The 27,353-nt window shown below is 35.2% G+C and overlaps 1 protein-coding gene across 1 annotated transcript in view; it reads left to right on the top strand.

Moving 5' to 3' along the window:
* The first annotated feature begins 3,492 nt into the window (after nucleotides 1-3,492).
* Nucleotides 3,493-27,353, top strand: part of LOC131029771 (pentatricopeptide repeat-containing protein At2g13600) — a 58,044-nt gene continuing 34,183 nt past the window's right edge. Inside the window, exons 1-5 of the mRNA XM_057960419.2 lie at nucleotides 3,493-4,285; nucleotides 4,589-4,723; nucleotides 4,892-5,175; nucleotides 5,221-5,779; nucleotides 16,055-16,403. Of these exons, the coding sequence (XP_057816402.2) occupies nucleotides 3,493-4,285; nucleotides 4,589-4,723; nucleotides 4,892-5,175; nucleotides 5,221-5,779; nucleotides 16,055-16,403 (2,120 nt within the window). The remainder of the gene's footprint in view (nucleotides 4,286-4,588; nucleotides 4,724-4,891; nucleotides 5,176-5,220; nucleotides 5,780-16,054; nucleotides 16,404-27,353) is intronic.

Raw genomic sequence — 27,353 nt, forward strand, 5'->3', positions numbered from 1 at the left:
TAGCAACAACCCTTATTGCATAGACCGATAATAAGGATCTCAAGACTTTGCTAACGACAGTGGAAACTTCTATTTTACCACCTGCACTCTTGATGTCTCCAACAACAGTCTTGATTCTTATTCCATATTGTTGAATGGTCTCTCCTTCAACCATCTGCATGTCTTCAAACTTTCCCCTAAGGCTCTCTTCCTTAGCTTGTTTCACATGCTCATCACCACCATAGATATTCTCAAGAGCATCCCATACTTCCTTGGGATTGTCTTTATCCTGAACATCAATAAACTCAATGTCAGATAGACTGCTGATCAGGGCTTCCATGACTTGCCCATTCTCCTGAATCTCTCTCTTTTGATCATCAGTGAGAGTACCGATAGGGATAATATAAGCATTCTCAACATAGCTTCTGTGTTGAGAACCCATGCTTCTGATGTATATCTTCATTTTGTCCTTCCATATTTTAAAGTTGTCTCTGTTGAACTTTGGACCTTCCCTCTTCATCATTAGAGTAGGATATTTTCCTCAAGTGGTTAATCTTACAACACAGAGGACCTAGAGGATGTTCTGATACCAATTGATGAATAAATGATGAACAGTTAGTACCAAACCGGTACTGAGGGGGGGGTGAATCAGTATAGACAAAAACACTTTTCCCGAACCCGTTTGACTGCAAACACTGAACTTTAACTGGCAAGCAATAACACCGGTCTAAAACAGATTACTACCAGTAAAACACAATGAGAATGTCAAAGACATAAATCGGTAACCCTTAGCTTTCCATACAATCTAATACCTCATTTCCACTTCATCCTTACGCATAAACAAGTAATCTATCATCAAAAATATAATGACTGCTAGTTCAACATATTTTACTAGTTTGACATAAAACACTAAACCATCACATGAAAGGTATCACACATGACACACTGATTTTTTCACGTGGAAACCCAACTGGGAAAAACCACGGTGGGGATGAATACCCACAAGCTGTTCTTGAACTCTTTTGAAGTCCGCTCTGTTAGGAGCCTAGTTCGGCTAAAGACTTTTACAACGGGTTCTACTAGGAACCGATCCTGCTAGGGATCACCTGGTTAAGGGATGGCTAAATACCCGATTAAAGGTTAGAACCCTGTTAAAGGTTACCTGGCAAGAGGACTTGAAGAACTCATTAAATTGTGTCACTCTGTTAAAGGATTTACACAAAAGCCTGTTAAAGCTACCCAGTTAAGGGATTTTCCAACTGCTGAAATGGTTAGAAGTCAACAGGTAATACACTGATCTGATAAGAGCACTCAATGCCAAGGCAGATCCACTTTAGCTCCTTTTCTTCTACAATCACACTGTGCAGGTATCAACACACTTCTCCGGTCTGGCAAGAATCAAGTATCTCTTCACTTGGATACACACATAACATTTGCCAACAACAACAGAATGAAAAACATCATCGACCTTATAGGAAATAGATAGGTCGGTAGCATAAACCCTAACCCTAAACATTTAGGTTTTATAATCTAGTCGGTTCAATCCTGATTGTTAATCACATTGCATTGGATACAACAGTCTTGAACAAATCTCAAGACGTTCTCAAACGTTCATTCTTTGTCTCTTTGGGAAGCTGATAACTCATCACACGCTCTCCACCGTTTACAGAGACTTCACACATTCTCGAGGTAGATAGGATCAATCTCAATGCAAGATCCTCAAGGAAACCCTTCACACGCACAAGGCTGACGTGGCAACACTTATCTGGTCTTCATTACAATGCTAACTCATCACAAGATGTCATCGGTTGAATTGCACAATCTTGGCATGCATCAATTGAAAACCCTAAAGCTGAGACTACCAACCGATAGTCATGCTAAATGAAACCCCGATACAAAACTTCCATTTACTAGTTCTCATTCCAACATACCGGTTCACCTTGAACAAACATACCACTTCACTTTTTCACAAATATTGGTTTACATATCATACCGGTTCTCTTGCCAGTTTTCTTACTACAACATACTAGTTCATACTTCAGCATATTGACATCAATGACAACATACAATATCATCATGTCATCATGCTCTGCACATATGCCAACAATGGGCTACCACTATTCCACGTAAAAAAGATTCTAGGTGGCTAATTAACCATTTGCAGTTGTGGTTGAGCTTGTGTTGTGCTTGACCCAATGACTTTGGCCTTGGTTATGGTCACTAAAGGAGGCAATAAAAAACTAGGATTTTGCATAGTTTGTGACCTAGTAACAGGCCTATGGATCATACACCCACTTATGTTCTAAATTTTAGGTCCCACTGGGCATGCCAAAAAAAGAGCTATTGATCCTTAAGTTTGCACTCTCAAGAACAACCTTATGGAAAGTTCAGTGAATGGGGGACTATATGAGATCCACTAAATGACCTCAAAAAATTTAAAAGTCAGCTCCTCATTTCATTTTTGAAAGGGAAAGGGATAGAGATATGTAATGAAAATAAACCTAAATCTAAGGCGATACACCAAAGATTTAACAACACTTTAAATCTTCTTGAGACAATGAGAAACATGCAACTTCTAAATTATACACACAGAACACCAATAACTCTTCATTGTTAGAAAGAGAACAAAATGCATAAGGTCATAGGGATGCATAACATGATATTCAAATATTTCTACGATAAGCACCTATTAAGACTCCATAGAATGCAAATTCCTCAACTATCATAGACTAACATTTATTCCCTAGTCTATTCCCTAATTCACCACATGACATAATATAATTTCAAACCATGAATAATACAGACAATTGAAAGAGTCATAACACATGATTCGATGATAACACATGATTCAATGACTTATCTGCTCAAATTGAAATCATAGAAGTCGAAAAACAAGATTTAGGATATTATATCTATAAATGATGCAGAACTTTAAAATCATTCATCAAACAAAAATAAACACCCCGAAAAGGCGAACTAGGCACACTCTAATATGTCTTCTTTCAAACAGATTATTTACATTTAATTTCTAAAAGCAAAACTGATTTCAAAAGTACATGGATCGCTCCCGCGAGTAATAATATGTATTCCGAGTATCAGATATTTTCCATTTAATTTCTAAAAGCAAAACTGATTTCAAAAGTACATGGATCGCTCCCGCGAGTAATAATATGTATTCCGAGTATCAGATATTTTCCAGTCTACATTTTTAATATGGAGGACTTTTCCTGCACAATGTATTGAATTATAGCAGATCGTTCAATGCGAGTGTGAGTGAGTTTTTTCCGATAAAATATTAATTGAGCGCGTAGAAATGTAACGCAGGGCGCAGGGTGCGAGATGAAATTGTTGGCAATGAAGACTCATATTTATGACGCAGCAGTAAGTAGAGAGAGGATGTTACTACCCTTTGCATTCCACATTTCTTACCCTACAATGCCTTTTCACAGGGTAAGCGAATCCACTCTCCTCTCACCTACCCAAAATCTAAATTTGCTACATAAGCTTATCAACATGTATGCCAAGTGTGGCGGGTTGTCGGATGCTCGTAAAGTTTTCGACGACATGACAGAACCAGACATCCTCTCATGGAATGTGATCATTGCAGCTTACCAAAGACATGGATGTCCTTACCAGGCGTTGGAACTCTTTTACCAAATGCGACAAACGGGCACCCAACCCAATCAGTTCATCTTTGCCAGCATCCTCCCAGGCTGTGCCAGAATGCGAGCCTTGGAAGAGGGTATGAACTTCCATCAAACCATAATCCAAAGTGGGTTTTTGGCAGACGTTGTAATCGTGAATGCTCTGATTGACATGTATGTAAAATGTCAAAGCATACAGAAAGCGCGTGAGCTGTTTGACAAAATGCCTCAACGAGATGCGATTTCATGGAATTCAATGATTTCGGGATATGCACAAAATTGTCATTTTGATGAGGCTTTAAAGCTTTTCAAAGGAATGCCTCGACGAGATGTCGTCTCATGGACTGCGATAATTGCAGGATATGTACAAAATGGGCTCGTCGAAAAGGCCTCGGACACTTTTAAGCAAATGCAATTGGCAGGTGTAAAGTCAAACTCCGCAACCTTCGCTAGCATCCTCCCAGCCTGTGCCAAAATGGGAGCTTTGGACGACGGCAGGGAGATCCATCAAACCATAGTCGAAACTGGATTTTTTTCAAATGTTGCGATTGCTAGCGCCCTTATAGACATGTATGCAAAATGCGGAAACATACAAAAGGCAGAAGAACTATTCAACAATATGGCTCAAAGAAATGTGGTATCATGGACTGCGATGATTACAGGTTATTCACAAAATGGCCTTGTTGAAAAGGCTTTGGAAACTTTTAAACAAATGCAGTTGGTAGGTGTAAAGCCAAACTCCACAACCTATGCCAGCATCCTCCCTGCTTTTGCTAGAATGGGAGTTTTGGAGCAGAGCATGGAGTTACATCAAAAAATAATCAAAAACGGGTTTTTGTCAGATGTTGTAGCTGTAAATACCCTTATAGACATGTATGCAATGCATGGAAACATGCAGAAGGCACATGAACTCTTTGAAAATATGTCTCAACAAAATGTGGTCTCATGGAATACGATGATTGCAGGATATGCACAAAATGGGTTTGTTGAAGAAGCCCTGGAGACTTTTAAGCAAATGCAACTGGCAGGCATGAAGCCAGACTCCACAACCTTTGCCAGCATCCTCGCAGCCTGTGCCAAAAAAGGAACTCTGAATGAGGGTTTGGACATCCATCAAAACATAATAGAAAGCAAATTTGTAATAGATGCTGTAGTTGCAAGCGCCCTAATAGATATGTACGTAAAATGTGGAAGCATACAAAAGGCACGGGAACAGTTTAACCAAACACCTCAAAGAAATGTGGTCTCATGGACTGCAATGATTGCAGGATATGCTCAAAGTGGTGGTCTTGACGAGGCTTTAAATTTTTTCAAAGAAATGCCTAGACATGATGTAATCTCATGGACTGTGCTGATTGCAGGATATGCACAAAATGGGCTTGTTGAAAAGGCCTTGGAAACTTTTAAGCAGATGCAATTAGCAGGTCTGAAGCCTAACTCCACAACCTTTGCCAGCATCATCCCTGCTTTTGCCAGAATGGGAGTTTTGGAGCAGGGTATGGAGTTCCATCAAAAAATTATAAAAAGTGGTTTTTTATCAGCTGTTGTAGCTGTAAATACCCTTATAGATATGTATGCAAAATGTGGAAGCATACAGAAGGCACGTGAACTGTTTGAAGAAATGTCTGCTCGAGATGTAGTATCATGGAATGCAATGATTGCAGGATATGCAGTGCACGGATATGGCAAAGATGCTCTCGAACTCTTTAAAAGAATGACACGTTCTAGAACATACCCTGACCGTGTGAGCTTCATTTGTGTTTTATTTGCGTGCTGCCATGCAGGTTTAGTGGACGAGGGCTGTAAATACTTCAATGCCATGAGCATCTATTATAGCATTCTGGCTACAGATCATTATGTGTGCATGGTTGACCTTCTCGGCCGTGCGGGCTACCTTGAGGAAGCTTTAAATTTCATCGTCAAAATGCCAATAAAACCTGTGGAGGTTGTATGGATGTGTTTGCTTGGTGCTTGTAGATCACATAACGATGTAAAGCTAGGTGTATTTACAGCAACACTACTTTTTGATCTGGACCCTAAAAATTACACACCTTATGTTCTTCTGTCAGGCATTTATGCAGAAATGGGGTGGTGGGATGATGTTCAGAAGATAAGGAGATTGATGAAAGAAAGAGGAATGAGAAAGATGCCTGGATGTAGTTGGATTGGAGTCCATAAAATGATGCATTTTTTTTCGGGTGGAGACAGATCACACTCACAAATACCGAGAGATAAAGTTGAATTCGAAGACATGTACTAAGTGATAACAAGGAAAAACAATAATTCCTTTGCCACCATGTTGAGAATTTGACACATTTAGAAGCATCCCTGGAACAACTATTAAAGCAGTGAAGAACATTTGGAGTATGTGTATGCACTGAGTTTATTTCCATGACTTGCAAAAGAAATTGGTACAAATTGGGTCCAGCATTTAAAACAAGGAACAACATTCTTTGTGGAGATTCTTGGTGCTGCTGAGTGAAACAATAAAAATGGTGCATTGCATCAGGCTTCTAGTTGTATTCTGTTACAAAAAAGAAGCTAGACCATGCTGATGACCTAGATTGGGTGTTTGTTAAAGCTCAGTCTTCTAAGTGTCATGGCATTCAGCTATTTCTTCTGGAATGAAATGGTTGATGCGACAGTCGGAAAAGGAGAGGAAGACAGGAAATGTGAGAGAAGGGCTAGCAATCCTTCCATGAGGAGAGTGCTTTCCTCCCACCTTATTCTATCTCCATTAAATTTATATAGTGCCTATATGAGGCTTGCCATCTGGATTAAAATCCACATTCCAGATGACGAATGCAATTTTTTATGTCTCTGTTATATTTAATGTCTTTTCACATCCCTTCCATTAGGTAATGAGAGAATTAATATATTTTTGAATTCAATTTATTTTTTATGAAAAATAATTTTTGGTAAAAGTTAATTTTTTTGACAATTTATGAATTTGAGATATTTTTTGAATCATATATCTATCAAATTTTAATGATTATTTGATCAAATATAAAGTATTTTAGAGCATTGCCCAAAAATAATTTATTTTTATCTTGTTGTTTGAGTTTTAATATGTGTAGATGTCTCAAAATTCATCATTAATTCCTAACTCATTTTTTTTTCATTCATTAATTATTCCCTAATTTCTTACAAATGTCCTAACTTAACTACCCTATGCCTTACACATGTGAGTACACACTCTTACACCTAAAGGCACTTGACAATCCTTCTCTTCCTCCTTTTCTCACTTGTCACAATACTACACAATGAATCCATGCATTTATCCTGATTGAATCTCAAACCTTTGCCAACTTTACATCCTAGCCCTCTATTTATATAATAGGAAATCATTTCCTTGATTTAACAAGACAACATCCTTATGTTGAATTCATGTTGCTCTTTTTGAGAATCCAACACATGCTGATTTGTTGCGTAGTCCACATCACTCCAGAGCAGTTAAATGCAAATCTAGTGATAAATGAAGAGGATCATTTAGGCCAACTCTTCTTCTACCACAATCAAAGGAGCTAGATAAATGAGGTATAAAGTTTCTTTACATTGCATTCGAATCCTTGTTTGTGGTTTTTTCTCTTATCTTCATTCTACTATGGTTGGTGGGACCCACATTGCTATTACTAACTTTCATTTGAGTCTATCATGAGTTTACACATCTATGTTTTCCGACCTCTGTTTTAATAGCTATGTGAATTAATCAAAGCTTTTTTCATTGTACCACTATTACATTTTTTGTTTTATCTATTTTATATATTATTTTTTAACATTTATTTATAAGTTTTTATTGACTTTTTGTTGTTTATTATCTTATTTTCACTTTTCATATTTTTTCGACACTTTGTTTTGAATAACATATTTTTCTTCTACTTATATGTACTAACCTATTTTAATGCTTAAACATAATAAATTGGCACATTTTGTAGTTCGATGGTTCTATAGACACTTAACAATGATTAATGCATTTCATTCTTCCAATAATAAATTAATAGACACTTAATAAATTAAATAAATTATTATTTAATTAAGCTAACATCGCTCATCATTCAAATTTAAATTTTCACTCCATTTCTCTCTTTAATTAAATATCATTTAATCATTTTGTTGATTATTCATTTTTTCTTTATTAATTTCATAATTTTAATTATTTAATTAATTTATTAATTTTTCATCTTCACACATTAATTAATTTATTTTTTTAATTATTTAATTAATTCATTTTCATTAATTTTTTCTAGTTCATAATAATTAAATAATTAGAAAATTAATTAATTAATTAATTCTCTTTCATTAATTTTTTCTAGTTCATAATAATTAAATAATTATTTCTAATTATTTAATTAGCTAATTATTCCTCTATAATTAAATATGTAATGCCTCGCCAGGAAACCCTAAAGGGATAAAGCAAAACACAAGAATAGAGTGCAATTTTTTTTTAAAAAGTTAAAACAAAATAATGATACATTGAATTATCATTAAGTTCAGATTACACAACGGAAGACTTAAATAACACTTAAAGAGTTTCCCAACGCGATTACTTGATTCAACACTTAACTCAACTCACGCTAATTAATCCAATTAAGTTGATTAACTTAATGACATGATAATACTTTAAACAATGGTAAAATTCGTTCGATAAGATAAAAATATAGATAACATGAGAAGTTCATCCATTACAATTTAACCATACATTTCGTCCAATCTTACATTTAAAACATATGTCATGCATCTAATTTCCATGCATACTTTAATTGCATTATAAAGTAATGAATACTTTCCATTATTCAAATCTACATTCTTCATGATCCAAATTGCTGCATTTAATAAGATAACTACATCTAAGATTAACATCATCTAATCCACATTATACATTTTAATCATAATGCCATCCATACATGCTAAATAAAGAGGAAATAGATGAACACAAACACCACATAACACCAAATTGATATCCGAGTCTGCTCAACTACAAGACCCCTTTAATAAATAATAGGGTGAATAATACATAAGGTTCACATCATTTACATCCTGCCATCAAGGTGTACATAAACCAATAATGCATATGACCACATTGGTCTAACAGATACATGAATGATCCCAAAGAAAGGAAAAGGATCCATCTTAACATGATAAGAAGCAAATACAAAAGAACAACTGGAGCACCCACGAGACAAAGTCCTCGCAACCCATGGTCTAACATGAATATCAAGTTCTCACAAGGGCATAAACAACAAGATATGACTCCACAACAGAGCTCCTATCCAAGACAACACAAACAACACACTAGAAAACATAAAAGACAAGTGTCATCACATAACTTGGTATGGTTACCATGGCAGGCCTCCATAGGTTCCAACCCCATCTACTAGGTTACCTTGGCAACCTATCTCGAACCTCCGGCCCATCCAAGTCCCATGTGGACCCAACACATCCTTTTGTGAAGACAAGGTTGTTGGTTTGCCATTTCAGGCCTTCTCACTGCATGTCGAGTTTGTACTAGCCCTCATCCCACGCGTGAGGCACAATTATCTTCTTAGTGTTTTTATTAACTAAACTCTCTAATATGCTATTAGGTTATCACTTATTTAGAAACACTTTTAATGGGTTACCCTACAACCACTTTGGGCGCGACCCCCACTTGAAAGCCACTTCCCCATATGACACTAGACCATAATCAAACGAACTCCTAAAACCAAGGTATACACAAGGTCGAGCGTACAGAGTTCAATACGGTAGGAATACCCACATGGTCAAACAAGTCTTCATATGAGGTGCATTGACTGAAGGTACTCTGACTAGAGACATGACCAACTATGGTCAACCACATACCAACATTTCAACACTCGCATAAAGGACATGACCAGATACAAAACCATCACATGAAAACAGTCCAAAACTCGAGATCAAGGACATAAGCAGGTACCCAAATCAACAAACGATAATATCCAACAATCACAATCAGGGACTTGCTATTTCTTAAACAAATGCAAATACAAAAAATTAAACATGCATAGGCATAAATTGGAAAAGACAATCTTCCTCCATATTGTTTAAACACTACAATTGATCTAGTTGTTATTTTAATAGATCTAATTAGATTGCAATTTGTCTACCTTTCCTAGGTACATGTCACTCATGGTTTACTAACTCACTAAAGTTCGTTTTGCATCATAAAATTAAGATAAATACTTCATCATGAGTTTTCAAACCAAAATCACATTAATATAATTGTAATTATATGCACAAACATATAAGGATATAATTAAATATATATTAATTAACCAAAATTTAATATTTAATTTCCAAAATAAAATCATTATTCCATACTTGAACGAAATAATTTATCTAAGCTTATCTTTTTCCAAAACCAAAATACACTTTCCAAGATATGGAAATATACATTATTAAAAGAAACTAGAATAGATAATCATTTCCCAAATTAACAAAATAATTCCTTGCGTATATTTCAAATATACAAAGTAAAATATCAGTTAGTATATATATATTCTAATTTGAATATCAATTAATGTATATTTACTATTATACATTTAATTAATAATAAACTAATCATCAATTATTATTTAGTGACTTGAATTAAATAATAATTACAACTTCATTTAAAATATAAATATTATTATATTAATATTTTTTTTTAACAAAAACAACAACAAAAAACATAAACAATGGGGTACCCACGTGGGCCCCCTCCCTTATCTCACCAAGTCCACATTTGGCAGCAGATGCTACCATTGGTAGCACTGCTACCAAATGGTAGCAGATTGCTACCTTTGGTAGCGCTACTACCAATTGGTCAGACCACTACCTTGGGTAACGCTGCTACCAACTGGTAGCTGCCGCTACCTTTAGTAGCCCTGCTACCTCCCCATGTGGTGGGGTTTTTCCTGCCACGTGAGAGGGGGAGAGGGTATATTTTATTTATTATTATTATTATTATTTTTTACATACTTTTTAAAATAAAGAAACCCCAGTTCCATACACCGTTTCAGACTGAGACTAAAACTAAAACAATAAAATAAATTTCCAGAATTCATGGTTTTCACATATATCCAAATTTAGAATAACCAGAACTAAAATAGGCAAATTTTCCCAACCAAATATCATATTTGGGCAAAAAGAATCATTTCTCACACATTTATTCAACCAATCTGCCAAACCCCAAACTAATTCCAATTTAAAACTTAATTTTGAAAACATTCAATGGACAAAGTTTTATCAAGAACATCCAACCCCAATCTTTGGTTTTAAAAACAATTTGAGCAACTCAAATTAAATCTGGAGGTTTTGAAAGAAAACAAGGAGGGTTTGAGTTTGTGATTTAACTACACTCTTCCATTTTCCACAGAATATAAGAGATTACCAACCACACAACCAGATTTCTTCCAAAAAACAAACAATCTCTGTTAAACAAAGAAACCCAAGAGATAAACAAGAATCCTACCTCATTTAGCAATCTTGGGAAAGATTTGATGAAGAGACCAACCTGCAAGCTCAAGAAATTCCTCCTTTCCTAAATGCCCAAAAACTTCATTCCAAAATTAATTCTCCAAAAATAATCCTCCCAAAAATAATCCTCTCCAAAAAAATATTTTCCAAACCTAGGTTAAATGGAAATTGTTTGACCAAAATTCCTATTTTTGGATTTAAAATACATTCTTTCAAATAAAATGAAAAATCACTTTTCAACAAATCAAATATGCAACAACTTGCTTTTCTTTTAAAAATTGATTTTCTCAATTAATTGAAACTAACATTTCTATTTCCAAAATGCCAAGGAGGTTTAAATACTTCTATTTTCGAATAAAATTTAATATTTCCTTTCCAAAAAGCATAAATTGAATAAATTCACCATTTAAAATAACCATTTAATCGAACTTGCTACAAACATGAATAGAGAAATTTTAATTAATGATTAATCGCACAAAGGGGTCCTATTTAATTTAGTCCCTTAATTTACTAATGCGTAAAAGAACACATTTAATCAAATTAAATACTTAGGATTAAATACTCAATTTTACCACACTCAAACCACGCAACCCAAGAAAGTCAACCAGATACACAACCTGCATACCCAACCAAAAGGGAAACTAACGGATGACTGACGATACTCACTTGAGCACGATTAGGGTAAAACAAGGGTCTTACAACCACCTAATCCAATTTCTAAGGACCAAAGAGGTACACTCAAAATTGCGAATCCAGGTGGAGATGAACCTCGTACCTATGCGGTACTGTACCTACAATCTCTTGCAATCATGAACCACACATGCATACATATATATTTAACGAAAGTGTTAGCCCGAGATTAATAACACGAATCAAGGGAACAAATAAACTTACATAAGAATCGATGTGAAAACACATTTACAGGTACGCACAATAATCAAATATCTGACTATAACATTACATCATGGTAAATCAACCAAGATCAAACCAGTTTTACATATCTGATTAGGGAAGGGATACTACAAAAGAAATTTATTTAATTATTCCTTTTTAAATACATTTCCTCAAAAAATAAAATAAAATCGTTATTTTATTTATTTATCCATTCATGCACATGAATTAAATATTTTTTGTATTAATTATTCTCATGCATTTCCACCTCATCACTTAACTAGTGCTCACTTCTAGTCTTCTATCTAATCTAATCAATCCACTCATAGTCACTCTCACTTCTCTAATCAATCAAATCCACTTCATTCAATCATGAAATCAGTTAACTCCATCTTCTCAATCAGGTCCTCTCATAAGTTCTCGACTATTGATCTTCTAATTTGTCTCAACTAATCTCCATCATTTATTAATATAAGAAAAAATCTATAAATGCAACCTTCATCCATATCATTCCCTAACCACAATTTTTAATATTTTGTACTATCATATTGCTACTTGTGTTTGTGCAAAAATAGAGACCAACAATAATATCATTTGTCAAAGAGAACTCAAGGAGACAATGCAAATGAGGAAAGTGTTTGCATAAAGGTAATATCAATTTCTTGATGCATTGTGTTTATGTATTCATTTTTATCTTCATTGGTAGATTGGAATTAGTTGTGAATTTTATTGACTTTTGTGGTTGACCTAATTCATTGATCAGGAATTCCATTGCTCCAATTCCTGATCTACATAGCTTCTTCCACTAATGTTTCTGTTAGCACATATTTTTGCAAAATATTTGGTGCTATTTGTTTGATTTTTTATATGTACATTTTCATCATAAGAGCATTTATTGTTGGATTATATGTGCAAGAGGCATATTGCGGTATCAGAAAGATCCTGTTGTGACCTGTTTTCAAAATTGGGCAAGTACCGCTAGGGCATGCTAAGGGTTGGCACTGAATAAGGACTACATAAGGAAATTTCATCATGACAGTATTGGGATCCTTATAAGGCATTCTTTGGGCCTATGTGATAGACTGTCATTTATTAGCACATATGAAGTTTCCATGAAAGGTTGCAAGTGCAAATGATATATGAAGAGGAGCTTGATTAGCATAATTATCAAATTTGAGCTATCGACATAAGTTACCTCGACAAGAATGACTAGCATAAACAATGAAAGAACCTATCGACGTGACCTAGAATGACCACTCTGAAGGAGGACCAAAAGAAAGTTCAAAAGGAGGGTTTCATTAGTGTAACATTCACTATCGGGGTATGAGAAAATGTTTTGCTGATAGCCGATGAGGTTATCGGTTTAACTTACACCGATGAAAGAGAATGCAAAGTAGAGGTCAGCAATGCCAACAGGTCATCAAAAAATGTCATTTCATGCTACCCCGATACCCGATGGGCTATGTGGCAAAGGTGGTGTCATTGACAGGACTTACTCTGATGAGGCAATACCAAAAGGTGGAAAATAGGACTCATTGGGATAACTTAAACCATTAGAAGAGCGTAATTAGAGTTATGCCGATTCTCGATGGGTAGAATGCCACAGAGGAAAAGGAGGGTATATTGAAATAACATATGTCAATGAGATATAAAGGTAAAGATAAATCCTAGCTAGAAGGCAGAGCCATCGAGGAAATTATAACCATCAGAATTATAACAAATAAGCTATGCCGATACCCGATGGAGTGATTGGTGAGACCTATGCCAATGAAAAGGATGGGTGGTGCCAAGTGATTGAACTATCGGGAGGAGTTATGAGGACTGGCCATTGGAAAATCTGATCTTAACGAATCCATCCACCATTATTAATACAGACAACAGATAGCTCTGCACTGACATGAGGCGAATCACAACACCATTTCAATTGAGTAAATGCTCCTGAAGTATCAAATCTATATATAGAAGTTGGTATAAGGAATTGGCATAGAAAACTGAAGCTAACAGAGAGATTGGAGTGAGATTAAGCTACAAAAATTTGAATTTTAGTAAAGCTTGAGGTATTCAAATATGGAGGGCTCTAGTTCATAAGGCAAGAGGAAGATCACTAAGGTCTCTGAGAGCACTTCAAATAAGTCTAAAGGTGGAGAAGGTGCATAGAAATGAAAGTTAAACCAAGATATGATTGACCAAATGAGCTCACTAGGAGCCAAATCTCGAAGATTTAAGACTAACCTGCCCGTCTGTGACCAGTTAGAAGATGATTTCAAGGAAATTGGTGATGTTTGGACCAGGATTAGAGGTCATGAGTTGTTCTTGTATCATTATTCAAGAAGGAATAAGCCGACCCTAATTTCAAACCCATGGACAACGGGATTGGGTAGACTTGTGGTTCCTAACGTCTTTGCGAATATTTTATTAATGAAAACATTGGCTAGGGCTTATAGTGCCACAAAAAGATGTATTCAATTGCCAAATGGTGATGCATTCATTTGTATCTTAACAACCACCATTCAAGAGGTTTTTGATCTTGGTTTGGAATTTGATGTGCCTTTGTCTTTTGAGAAACTAGAAGAAGAGTATACAAAGATGGATACTGTATACAATGGGTGGAATTTGGCCATACATAAAGCTGAAAAAGGAAAATTGACAGATGAAGATGGGCCCCCATTTGATATCAACATTTTCAGATAGTATCTGCAATATACATATATGGCATGTGGTCAAGTGGGAGGAGTTGAGCTTCCGGATGTAGCTCGAGTAGAACCTTTGGTTCTTGCTGCTAACACACAAATGCATGAGCTAAGACAATTTGATTACGGTACTTACATTGTTGAGAAGATGCATGAGGGTTTATTAAGCCTTCATAATGGCCTTGACAAATCTTTTAAGTTTTACTCTTTGTTACTACATATTGTCTTGTTTTATGGACGACTCAGGGGGTTGTGGCCTGAGGAATTAAAGCTAAATATTCATGGCAAGGATGGATAGGAACAACCTGTACAACTATGGGTGTCACTGTGGGATTCTCAGTTTATGAGATCTCACTATATCAAATTTGAAGAATTCTTTGTGCAACCATTATACAAATCTTTTGGAGTTTCTTTTGATGGGTCATTTTAAGAAGAAATCAAAATATTTCTTAGACCCCATGAACATGGGGATACTATGGTGAATCACAATTGGGGTGACTGGTATGTATGCCAGGAGTTCACATATGTTAGTTTTTGGATTCAAGGGAGCTCCTTATGTGCTACCGAAGCCTATACCTAATATAATTGCCTACCTGAAGATTGTGAGGCAAATGAGTGTCTCAAATGCACATCATTTTGGGGGTGCCCACAAGAAAGTTTTCTTACCCGAGACTTTACATTTTGGTGATTTCACTATTGTATCTACAAAGGCATATGAAATCATTGACAAGAGGTTAATAGAAGATTATAACCTCTATGCGCACACAACCCGAAAGAATTATGACCCGGAGGGTTATATCCACCAGAGTAGAAAAGGGAAAAATGTGGGCGATTATTTTCATGAGCACATTGAAGCCTTGGATATCTTCAGAAGAAAGGAATTCGAGGAGGCTATGTAGATCTTTCAGAACTTGAACCAGAGACTGGAAGAAAAAAGATAAAGACTGTAGGAGATGGAAGAAGAAGAAGAAGCTGAGAGTGAGTCAGGAGAGAATGAGGCTATCTCAAGATTCAGGAGGTCTGAAAGGGAGGAGGAGCTTGAAGCACAAGACCTATCTATTGCGAGGATAAATGTTGATGTTGATGTTAGGTTAGAAGAGAACACTTCTTTTGTGTCTGATGATGAATTATTCAAATTGAAGGAGTTTAAATCCTTCTTATATCACTTCAAAGGAAAGAGGCTAAGAGAAGCCATGCCTAGTGTAACACCAGAAAATGAGGTAGAGATGCTTTGAAAACTGAAGTCAGATATCAATGCAAAAGTAGAAGGCATGACCCCTCAAAGGGGAAGGTAGCTTCTTGTAGAGGAAGGAATTATCCTCTTTCCAGGTTGGGATCTTAGTGCATCCTTTATTTTTGATAGCCTATTGCATTCAGATAAGAAGGACTTCAAGTTAGACATCCAGGGTGTGAATGACATCTTCATTGGATCAAGATATGATCCAGATGATGAGGCTATGCGTTTGTGGGCCCTTTATCCCCCGCATAAGAGGCCGAAGATCATAGATGTAGAAAAAGATTTTGGACACATGATGAAGTTAAAGGTCGGTGAAGTGGATCCCATGATCACAGTAGATATGGGAGTTGATATTTCAAAGTTAAATAAAGAACAAATGAAGATGCTGGTAAAAGAACAAGGAAAATATAAATCATTATATGAGGAACTCTTAAGAAGCAGGGGCCAGCCTATACCCCAGATAGCAGATGAGTCCAAACTGAAAAAGAAGTGCGAAGAACTGCACAAAGAAAATAAAAAGTTGAAGGAAAGAATGCAGAGCATAAGGAGAGACACAACACTTGTCCTACTATCTAAACGATTTGAGAATCTATAGAAGATATTGGAGGAACTATGGACTATCTGCCAGAGAAACATGGATAACACAGTGTCGCATCAGAGGATTTTGGATCGGTTAAACATGTTACTGTAGGATCAGACACTGAATGACAAAAGGATAAATAAGGTTAAAAAACTAATTGATGCTCATGAAGGATTCACAACAAAGTTGAAAATTGAATATGAGGAGTGTAAGGGTATTGTCAATCATGGATTCCCAAGTGTGGTAGATGATACAGGGGTAATAAAGGACAAAAACCAGTGGATTACCGAATGCAGATCCCTACTCAAGTCAGCCCTTAGTGTTTCCCATGCAGATACGTTGGATATAAATGAAACAGGGGAACATGTTGAGAATTTTGTTACAGTAGAGATAGTGGTCAAAGACATTATCTTCAACACCTGCACATATAAAGATGAAGGATATCTTCTACATATCCAAAAGTGTGGTTAGCGGCTGGATGGAAATAATTAGTCTATGCCATTGTATTTTATTTTGTTTATAGCAATTAGGGAGTCAGTTAGGTTTCTATTAGTTTTAGTTTGTACTAATGAAAGGGCGTGTCCTTTCATTCATATCTTTTGAGTCATATATAGAGAGAGAGTCATTTTGTATTCTAGAAGGGACATAATGAAAAGAAAATTATTATTTTTCAAGATGGTCTATTGGAACCAGTAGTGTTATGTAAAACAGGTCTGTAGAAATGAAAATCCATTTTGTGCAAGCAAATGTATCATGAAGTATCTGTGAGTCTGCATTTTTTGTACACCCATTGTTCCAAGAAATTAATATACAAGATTTGTTGCTTTTTATCTTCAGATCGTTTCATGTTATATGATGTTGATGAGTTAAAATCCCTTGGATAAATCTGAATAAGGTTTGTTGCAGTGTTTTATCACTTGTTGTTATATAGATAACATAATTGTTTTTGTTTCTCTTATAACATACATTGAAGTCATTGTAGTGATAGTCTTGCATACCTGTGAGTTTTCCCAAACTATCTCCAAGGACCACAAATATTTGTCCATTAAATAACATGTAAATTGTCAGATAAGGCACTGGTCTATTCTTAGTTTTCTGTGAATAAATTTTGGTGTGCACAAAGTCCTCTCTAGAGAAGAATATTACTAGTTTCTATAAGCTTTGTTCTTTCATAATTACTCAAGGTTCCAATGACATTTTTCTATGAGCTTTGTTCGTTATCAATTATACTCAAGTTTTTTAGATTAAAATAAGTTAAAAGCATATCATAAAGCATAGTTGCAAGAAACAATTTGCCATTCCTGTAAATAGCTAGATTCAATAATTTAAATTCACTATAAAGAGATCTCTTTATGCTTTGGAGATTGGGGTATACCCACCTAAGGTCTAGTGGAGCCTAAAGTGTAGAGGAATTTGGTCTTTGATAGTGGAGCCTAAAGTGCAGAGGAATTTGGTCTTTGACCATTCCTGTTCATTGGCCAAGGCTGATTGGATCAGTTAGGGATTTGGCAAGTCCCTTTGATTTCCAATCTATGGTTTTGGGAACCAATAGTTTCAATCTTTCCAAAACTAGAGCATATGTTTCCCTTTTCTATCATTTTATGTTTTTTTTTTCTTTTTAAATATTCTCTTTTTGTTGTTTTTGTTACTATGCATTTTCATTGCTTTCATCATTTTTAGTATTTTATTTTACATTTATCTACCTATTTTGTGGAAAAGGCACTAATATTTATCCTCAATCCTATGCAAGTTCCTAAATTAGCACTTTCACCTTATTAGTTAGCACATATTCAATTCAGTGCCCATATGGTATCCATGTTGCCTCTCAAGTATAACTATTTTTTTCTATTTTCCTATTTTAGCACTTTTGTTATTCTTTAAGCAGGTTCATTGCTTTATATATTCATTGTTTCAACATCTATACTATTTCAACATTTTCATTGTTTCTATTTATTTTTTTATTTTTCTTAGTTTTTATACTAAAATTGGCATGATATATCATTATAATCTAGTGGTGTATTTATCTATGCCTACCAAAGTTTATAATTTGAAACTACTAACTCAGTTGGTGCTGATTTGTTTGTCCATGACTTAATTTTTCTAATAGAGTAGTTATGCTAAAATTATATTAGAGGGTTAATTAACTTATTTGTTACATCTTCATAAATTGTGAAAAGTATGCTCTCCCCTTGCACTTGGTTTAATCATGAAGATCAATTTTTTCACACTTTCTCCTTTATATTTAGATTAAAAGCTAAAAGTTCTAGTTTGTGTGTATGTTATTTCCTTATGCTTCATATGATATTGGGTGATAAAAAAAACCTAGCATTTATTTCCCTTCATGAGGCTTGCTTGGAGATTGCATCACTCCAAAGGACAACCTAAACCACATAAATCTAACGAGATATATAAAGGGGGGAGAAAAAAAATTGTACCTCAATATAGTCAGATCATCACATTTGACACAATCTTGTGGCCTTTGTTAGAACACAAGGTAAAGTGACATTAAGTTGGCACATGATTGAAGATGGGCTAGTGTTCATGGATCTAACCTTAGGTATCCTTATGATATTTCAAGGATACTCTAGAGAGATTGTACATCCTAGATAAGACCTTCTAGTCACCCTTTTGTGGTGCATTAATTATTGATTAGGAATGATTAGTATTAAGATAAGGTGTTGTACACCTTGTATAATATTTATTTTATTATTGTGTTTGTGGTGTACCTAGGGGGACCTAGGTGAACATGCATCACTAGGAGTTAACATTCTTGGGGCCACTTTATTTGTTGTATGTAACATTGGGTTTTTTTCTTATATTATAAACCTAGATAAGGGACCAAGGACCCAAAAATAAAGAGGGAAAAGTCTGATCAAGAGACACAACCACACCAGACAACTAACCTGACCAATCCATACAAAAAAATACATCCTAGCCATCACGTAGGGAAGAAACTACAGGGGGGTGTAGACCAAGACAAACATCTACCAAAGGATCAATTGAGCAAGTGCTCCTTGATATCATCTTTCAACAATCTAAACACCTTCGAAGGAAATCATTCCTTGTATTTGCACCAAAAAATTCCTTCATCACTAGCACCAATCCCACGATTGGTTGCCTAGTTAGCCACTTTATTATCATCTCTCTTAACATGAGAAAATTTGATTTGGTTGAAACCATAAGAAATTCAATTGCAGTCATAAAGAAATCACTCCAATGTCTAATTCTTTGAGAATCAACCATTCATAATACTGATAACAAATTTGAAATCTCCCTCTACCCACACATCCTTCTATTTTTCCTCACCAATTATCTGAAGACCTTTCCATAAAGCTCTAGCTTCTACAATATTATTAGAGTCTATCCCATAATCAAAAGCATAAATACCAAACAACTATCCTTTGTGATCCCCAAAAATACCTCCACCTCAAGCCTTAACATGATTGCCTTTGAAAAACTCATCAAAATTTAATCCAACCCTGATTAGGGAAAATCCACTTGCTTGTGATCCTCTTAACTTCATCATTGCAAAATTTCCCTCCCAACCATCTAAACCTAGGCCAATTATTTTCTCAATTAATTTCTTCCTCCATCAACTGCTAATCCTCTATTTTGTGCACTTGTCCCAATTTAGAAATCATATCTTCAAATTTGGCATAGATACTATCAATCCCTCTCTCTTGACTCTGAAAAGTCAAGAGACCAAAGAAATTTCAAACCTGGGCTCTTGACTTTGAGTGACCAACTATCTAACAATCTAGGCATGTTTGAGGAATCACCCAATAGATTTCCCACTTAGAAATTAGTATGCACCAAATTTTCCTCGCCACCATACACTAAATAAATAAATGATCATTGTCCTTGCAATTGGCCTTACACATCATAGATATAAAAGGCCCAACTCTACTCGTCTTCAACAACCTATCCCAATTTAGAGAATGTCTCTTCCAAGCAATCTAAAGGAAAGAGTTAGACTTGTGTATCACCTTATTGAACCAAATTCTCTTTATCGCTATCAAACTAATAGGGTTGCCTTGACAAAAGAAGAATCTATAAGTGAAGCCAACAAAAACCCTACCATCCCCTACTACCTTTCCACAAGAGTTTTTATTCTAAGATAGTAATAAGCCACTTCAATAGTTTCCCCCAAATATCTTTCCAATTTTCCTTCAACTTGCCCTCAAGGAGATCGGGGGTGATCCAATTCCTCTACCCCTCATGCTCATATTTATACTAATTGACAAATGGTCCAACACTAGGCTCTACAACTCTAGAAAGAGAACCAAAATATTGTGCATATTTCTAAGTGCCTAATCCTCAAGCCAAACATCTCTCCAAAAAAGAACTTTATCTCTTCTACAAACTTTCTAAATAGTGTCTAGTCTGATCATATCATTGCAACTACACAAATTTTTTTATATACTTTATCTCTTTGAAAAGATAATAGAATTGTCAAGAAGGTACTCATGGGAATTTTTTAAATATTTATCTCACAATACTTTTATCCACAACTTGTCCTTTTCCTCATAAACATGTCATTCCAACTTAGCCCCCAAATCCCTATTCATCTTCTTGATATTCCTAAAACCTACTTGACCCAAGCTTTTAGGCTGACACACATCTTCCCATTTAACTAAATTAAATTTAAAAGCCTCCTTAGTGCCTCTCGAAAGAAATATCCTCTATGTAGCCTTAAGAACCATAGTGACTTTGCAAGAAATCTAGAAGGTAAACATGGTGTAAATGGGCATGGAGGCTAGTGAATCCGTTACGAGAATCATCCTACTAGTAAGAGAAAGTGATTTTTCTTTCCAAGAATCTAGTTTACCTTGAACCTTATCAACCACTCTTTCCCATTCAACATCACAAATTCTCTTATCAAGTAAGGGCAACCCCAAATAAGTGTTTAGGAGATAATCAACCTCAAACACAAAATCCTTTGAATATCTAGAGATTCCACACAATACTCTTTCAAGAACAAAATCTTGGAATTTCTAGTCTTAATCTTCTAACCAACGGCCTCCTCATAATTATAAACTACTCTTTTAATTACTCTTGCCTCTTTGGTCATAGCCTCCTCAAAGAGAAAAGTGCTGGCATTATTTTCATTGATGTCAAAACGTTGCAAAGACACAAGGGTTGCAGGTTGCAGAGTGTTCAGATTGGGATAGTTATGCTAAGCTATTGCGGGATAACACAAATATAACATGGTCATGTTACACATAACAAGTTCCCACATGCTTAAAAGTTTCACTTAAGTATCTCTCTTAGTGTTGTTGTTGTGCGAGATAAGCACATCAAAGGAATTGTGTGAATATTCCTTATCCCACAAGTAAATATGTCATGAGTCTTGACCTCACGGGATAAGAAGTGCAAGCCAGAAAACATAGGACTCCTTATCCCATGCATTCCCATGGGGATAAGAGATGGATCACGTGTTAGGATAACTAGTGAACAACTAAGAGGGGGGGGGTGAATCAGTTGTTAACAAATTATAACATTTAATCCACTTAATAACCTTTAACTAGATTAAGTATCGATAAAGCAGAAACAGATACTAGTAAACAATGCAACTTAATAATTAAATAGATAATCAATGCAAAGCAACCATACCACATAACACCATGATTTGTACGTAGAAAACCCAGAAAGGGAAAAACCACGGTGGGAAGCCTACCCATAGTCAGATGATACTTTTGTAGAAAGTATGTGTTACAATGAGGGGCCTGCACATGCAGGAAGGCACACTGCCTAGAGCGTACTGCTCATTACAAAAGAGTCTCACTAATTATAGAGGTTAAAACCACCTCAAGATATATGGACAACAATCCAGAATAATGAAGTGCTAGAGATAGCATCTACCATGCCTGATTACAGTCTTGGTTAAGCTCAATACCAGAGGCCTTTGACCTCTTCCTTAATCCCAAATCGATCACCTATGATCAACCAAATCTACTTCGCATATGATATTACATTCCACAAACACAAACACTTATTACAATGAGATCTTACATCATTTTATACCAACCCTAAGGCCTAAACCAATTAGGTTGGCCACCTAAAAGATGTTACAATAAGATCATTACATAAATCCATATTACAATGATATGCCATGTCGGCTTAAGACCAAAACAACAATAACAAATCTATAAATCATACCAAAACATCTCGATAACGTGTAGAGTACACATTAACATGATACCAGTTTATAAACTAGATAGGTACTAGACCTATTCTGGGTCCACCACACCAAAGCAATGTCTTCAAGCAGTTGAAGAATGATCAAAGAACATTTTTAGCATCCTGAAACCCATCTAGAAACTGCACCAACACCAATATGAATCCTGTCAAGATTCCTCAGTGAAAGCTCTGCCAGTAAAACCTTAAACCAATTTTGGTAAGGGTTTACAAGGATGTATGATAGCATCTGATTACCAAGTCAATACCAACTGACCAAAACATGTTCTAGATGCATGTACCATATGTAACCAATCAAATTCCGTAGATCAAAATATGCTAGAAGTGTCCAAACACTAGATCTTCTACCAGTAACCAAAACCTATTTGCCAATAACCAACCATAACAGCTAGTGTTGACATCAATGCAACACATAATCAATTCATCCATAATGCCAACAATCTCCCCCTTTGGCATTGATGGCAACACTAGATGTGAAAAACATCTAAGTACCAAGAAATGCCAAACAAGTCTCCCCTTGTGGAAGACAACCAACAATCTCTTGAATATCAGTAGCTCTCCCCCTAATGTATACAACTCCCTTTTTAATTTATTTTTCACATCAATATCTCTTCCCCTTTGACATCAATGCCAGAAATCTAACAAAAATATCAAAGCAATAATGTAAACCTCTGAATCTCAAAGCTGACTACTCCCCTTGAGTAGTAGCACCACTCATCAGTGCTAGAATGAATAATATTTCTGATAATGCATGTGGGACTGATGACAAACTGCATCAATCAAGTCTCTATCGGAGGGGCATAAACCCCTAGCCTGTCTCTCAAATACTCAAATGATTCCTTAGATAGTGGTTTAGTGAATATATCTGCAATCTATTCTTTAGTGTTCACATAAACCAATTTGAATTTTGTTCTTTCTACCTTGTCCTTTAGAAAGTTATACTTTATTGATGTATGCTTAGTCTTAGAGTGAAATACCAGATTTTTAGACATGTCAATAGCTTCAGACTTATCACAGTAGATGACTACCAGTTCACTAAAATTTACCTTGATATCCTTCAACATTTGCTTCATCTAGAAGACTTGAGTGCAATTAGTTGCTGCTCCAACATACTTAGCTTCTGCAGTAGATAAAGAAATGTATGAATATTTTTTACTGATCCATGAAACCAATTTCTTTCCAAGAAAGCTCCACCAGAGTTTTTCTTCATGTCATCAGTATCTCCTGCCCAATTTGAGTCAGTATATGCACATAAAGTGAAATCATCATTTTTAGAATACCATAAACCATATTCTGTTGTTCCTTGCAAATACCGAAATATCCTCTTTACTGCACATTCATGATTTTCTTTAGGATTAATTTGATATCTAGAAACAATACTTATTGCATTCATAATATCCGGTCTAGTCTGAGTTAAATATAACATACCACCAATCATAGACTTATACCTTATCGGATTTATTGGTGTAGAAGTATCCTTGATAGATAATTTCTCACTTGTCACCATAGGAGTACTTACCGGTTTGGAATTATCCATACCAAACTTCTTCAACAATTCCCTCATATACTTAGTTTGATAGTTAAAAATGACTTTGTCAATTTGAGTAATCTGCAAACCTAAGAAAAATCTCATCTCACCAATCATGGACATTTCAAATTCATTCTTCATATTGTTAGCAAATTCCATGCACAATTTATCTTCTCCTCAAAAAATGATATCATCAACAAATACTTCAATAATTAAAATATCATTATCAATGATCTTATAATATAAATTACTATTAGCACTGCCTTTAGTAAAATCGAGCTTCAAAAGATATCTATCCAACCTTGCATACCAAGCTCTAGGAGCTTGTTTCAATCCATATAAAGCTTTCTTCAATCTGCAAACCATATCTTTATCATTTGTCAATGAAAATCCATCAGGTTGCTCAATGTATACTTCTTCCGGCTCAAGTTCACCATTCAAAAATGCACATTTAACATCCATTTGATAAACCTTATAGTTCTTATAAGCTACATAGACAATAAATAGTCTAACAACTTCAATTCTAGCTACAAGTGAAAATGTCTTACCGTAATCAATTCCTTCCATTTGAGAATACCCTTTACAAACCAATCTAGCCTTGTTTCTTACAACTTGACCATCCTCATTCATCTTATTCCTAAAAACTCATTTAGTTCCAATAACATTCTTATTTTTAGGTCGGGGAACTAAAGTCCAAGTTTCATTCTTCTCTATTTGATCTAATTCATCTTCCATAGTCTTTAACCAATGTTTATCTTTACAAGTTTCAATAACAAATGTCAGTTCAATTTGAGAAATAAGAAATTTTCATAACTCCCTTGTTCCTATCTCCAATAATTTGATCTTTAGAATGATTTAATCTTACATACCTTGGTATCTTCTGAACTTCAGGTTCATTGCTCTGATCATCACTCACAGTTGAATTTTTTGATTGTGCTGGTGTAACTTTCTCAGTTTCAATGTCCTGTACCAGTTGAGGCATTGTCAGTTTAGTTATGATCATCTCCACTACCGGTTCCCTATCATATGATATAGAATGATTTCTGTATTTCTCATCCACTTTCATCATTAGCACTCTCCACAATTTTCTGCAATCTTTTGTTATAACATCTATATGCTTTTCTTTGAATTGAATAACCAAGAAATATCCCTTCATCACATCTAGGATCAAACTTTCCAATTGAATCATCTCTTTTGATATAGCATTTACTTTCAAAAATTTTGAAATATTTAACAGTAGGTGTATGTCCAAACCATATTTCATAAGGGGTCTTACTAGTTTCACCTTTGATGTGAACTTTGTTGAATGTGTAGACTGTTGTACTCATTGCTTCTCTCCAATAGATATGAGGTAATTTGGCTTCCATCATCATAGATCTTGCTGCATCCAAAATGGTTATGTTCTTTCTTTCCACTACTCCATTCTGTTGAGGAGTCCTAGGTGTAGATAACTATCTCTTGATTCCATTTGTCTCATAATAACTGTTAAATTCATGAGAAGTGAACTCACCACCATGATCTGATCTTAGACATTTGATTTTCAATCTAGTTTCTATTTCAACTTTTGCTTTAAAAACCTTGAATTTCTCAAAGGCTTCAGACTTCTCCCTAAGAAAAGTCACCCACATCATTCTAGAATAGTCATCAATAATCAACATGAAATACCTATCACCTTGAAAGCTTATAGTCCTTGCTGGACCACATAAGTCAGTGTGAATCAAATCAAGTACACCATTATATTTATCATGTATGCTCTTAAAAGAAGTTCTAGCTTTCTTTCCCAATTGACATTCCTTACATACCGAATTATGAGGCTTCATAATCTTAGGTATATCTCTAATAGACTTAGTTGAACTGATCTTAACAATACAATCAAAATTAACATGACACAAACTCTTATGTCATAACCAACTCTCATCAATATGAGCAATCAAACATGTCTTATTACCAATGTTCAAGTGAAAGATATTACCTCCAGTCTGAGTACCAGTTGCAATCTCCAAACCAATCTTGTTAATGATTTTGTATTTTCTATCTTTAAACTGAAGTTGGAAACCCTTGTCCACCAATTGACCAACACTCAAAAGATTATGCTTTAAACCTTCTACATAATAGACATTATCAGTATTATGCTTACCATCTAGAGAAATAATACGTCTACCTTTGATCATACATGCTTTGTCATCTCCAAATCTGACTTGACCACCATTGTATTCTTGCAGGGACAAATTTTTCCCTTTATCTCCAGTCATATGATGTGAGCATCCACTATCAATTACCCATTCATCCTTATCTTAAACTTTTGTTGCCACGACCTTTTCTTCATTTTTGATAGCTGGTTCCAGTTCATCTTCTTTTAAAGCATAGAACACCCATTCCTTTCCATTGCCAGATCCACTAGCAGATTCTTCTGTCGGTTCATCTCCAGAGTCATCAGTTACTCCTTCCTCATCAGCTATGTAACATTGTTTACTTTTCTTGAATCTATATCTATTTTGGTTAGGCTTAAATGATTTCTTAATTCTTTCCTCAAACATTGCGTTCCTTTTAGGACATCTAGATGCAAAATGACCAATCTTATTACATGCAAAACATTTAAAAGGTGCTTTTCCTTCATACTTATTTCTTGTCGGACCTTTAGGTACTCTTCTAGAAAATAAGGCTTCAAGTTGCTCAAATTATTCATCTTATTTCCTCATGTCCTCCAATTCTTTTGCATATAAGACTTTCCAATCAGTTTTGCTAGTAGATGATGATGATGATGCATGAAAAGTAGGTTCAAACTTTATAGCTTGAGAAGATCCAAATTCTTCAAGCTCAAAAGCAAATAATTTTCCAATCAGAATGTCTCTGTTAACTAAAGAGTTTGCCATTGTTCTCAACTCATTAATTGCAGTTGCCTTCATCTTGTAAGCCGGTGGAAGGGCTCTCAAGACTTTGGAATCTATTTCATCTTCATTCAGAAATCCTCCACAACATTGAATTCCCATAACAATTTCATTTACTCTTTCCATAAACAAAGTAATTCTTTCATTATCTTCCATCTTCAAGTATTCATATCGTACCCGATAACCATCAAGTTTAGCAATTTTGACAGTAGGATCACCTTCATTCAAAGTTTACAATTTATCCC

This window comes from Cryptomeria japonica, chromosome 9 (genome assembly GCF_030272615.1).
Source record: "Cryptomeria japonica chromosome 9, Sugi_1.0, whole genome shotgun sequence".
In the NCBI taxonomy this organism is placed as follows: Eukaryota; Viridiplantae; Streptophyta; class Pinopsida; order Cupressales; family Cupressaceae; genus Cryptomeria; species Cryptomeria japonica.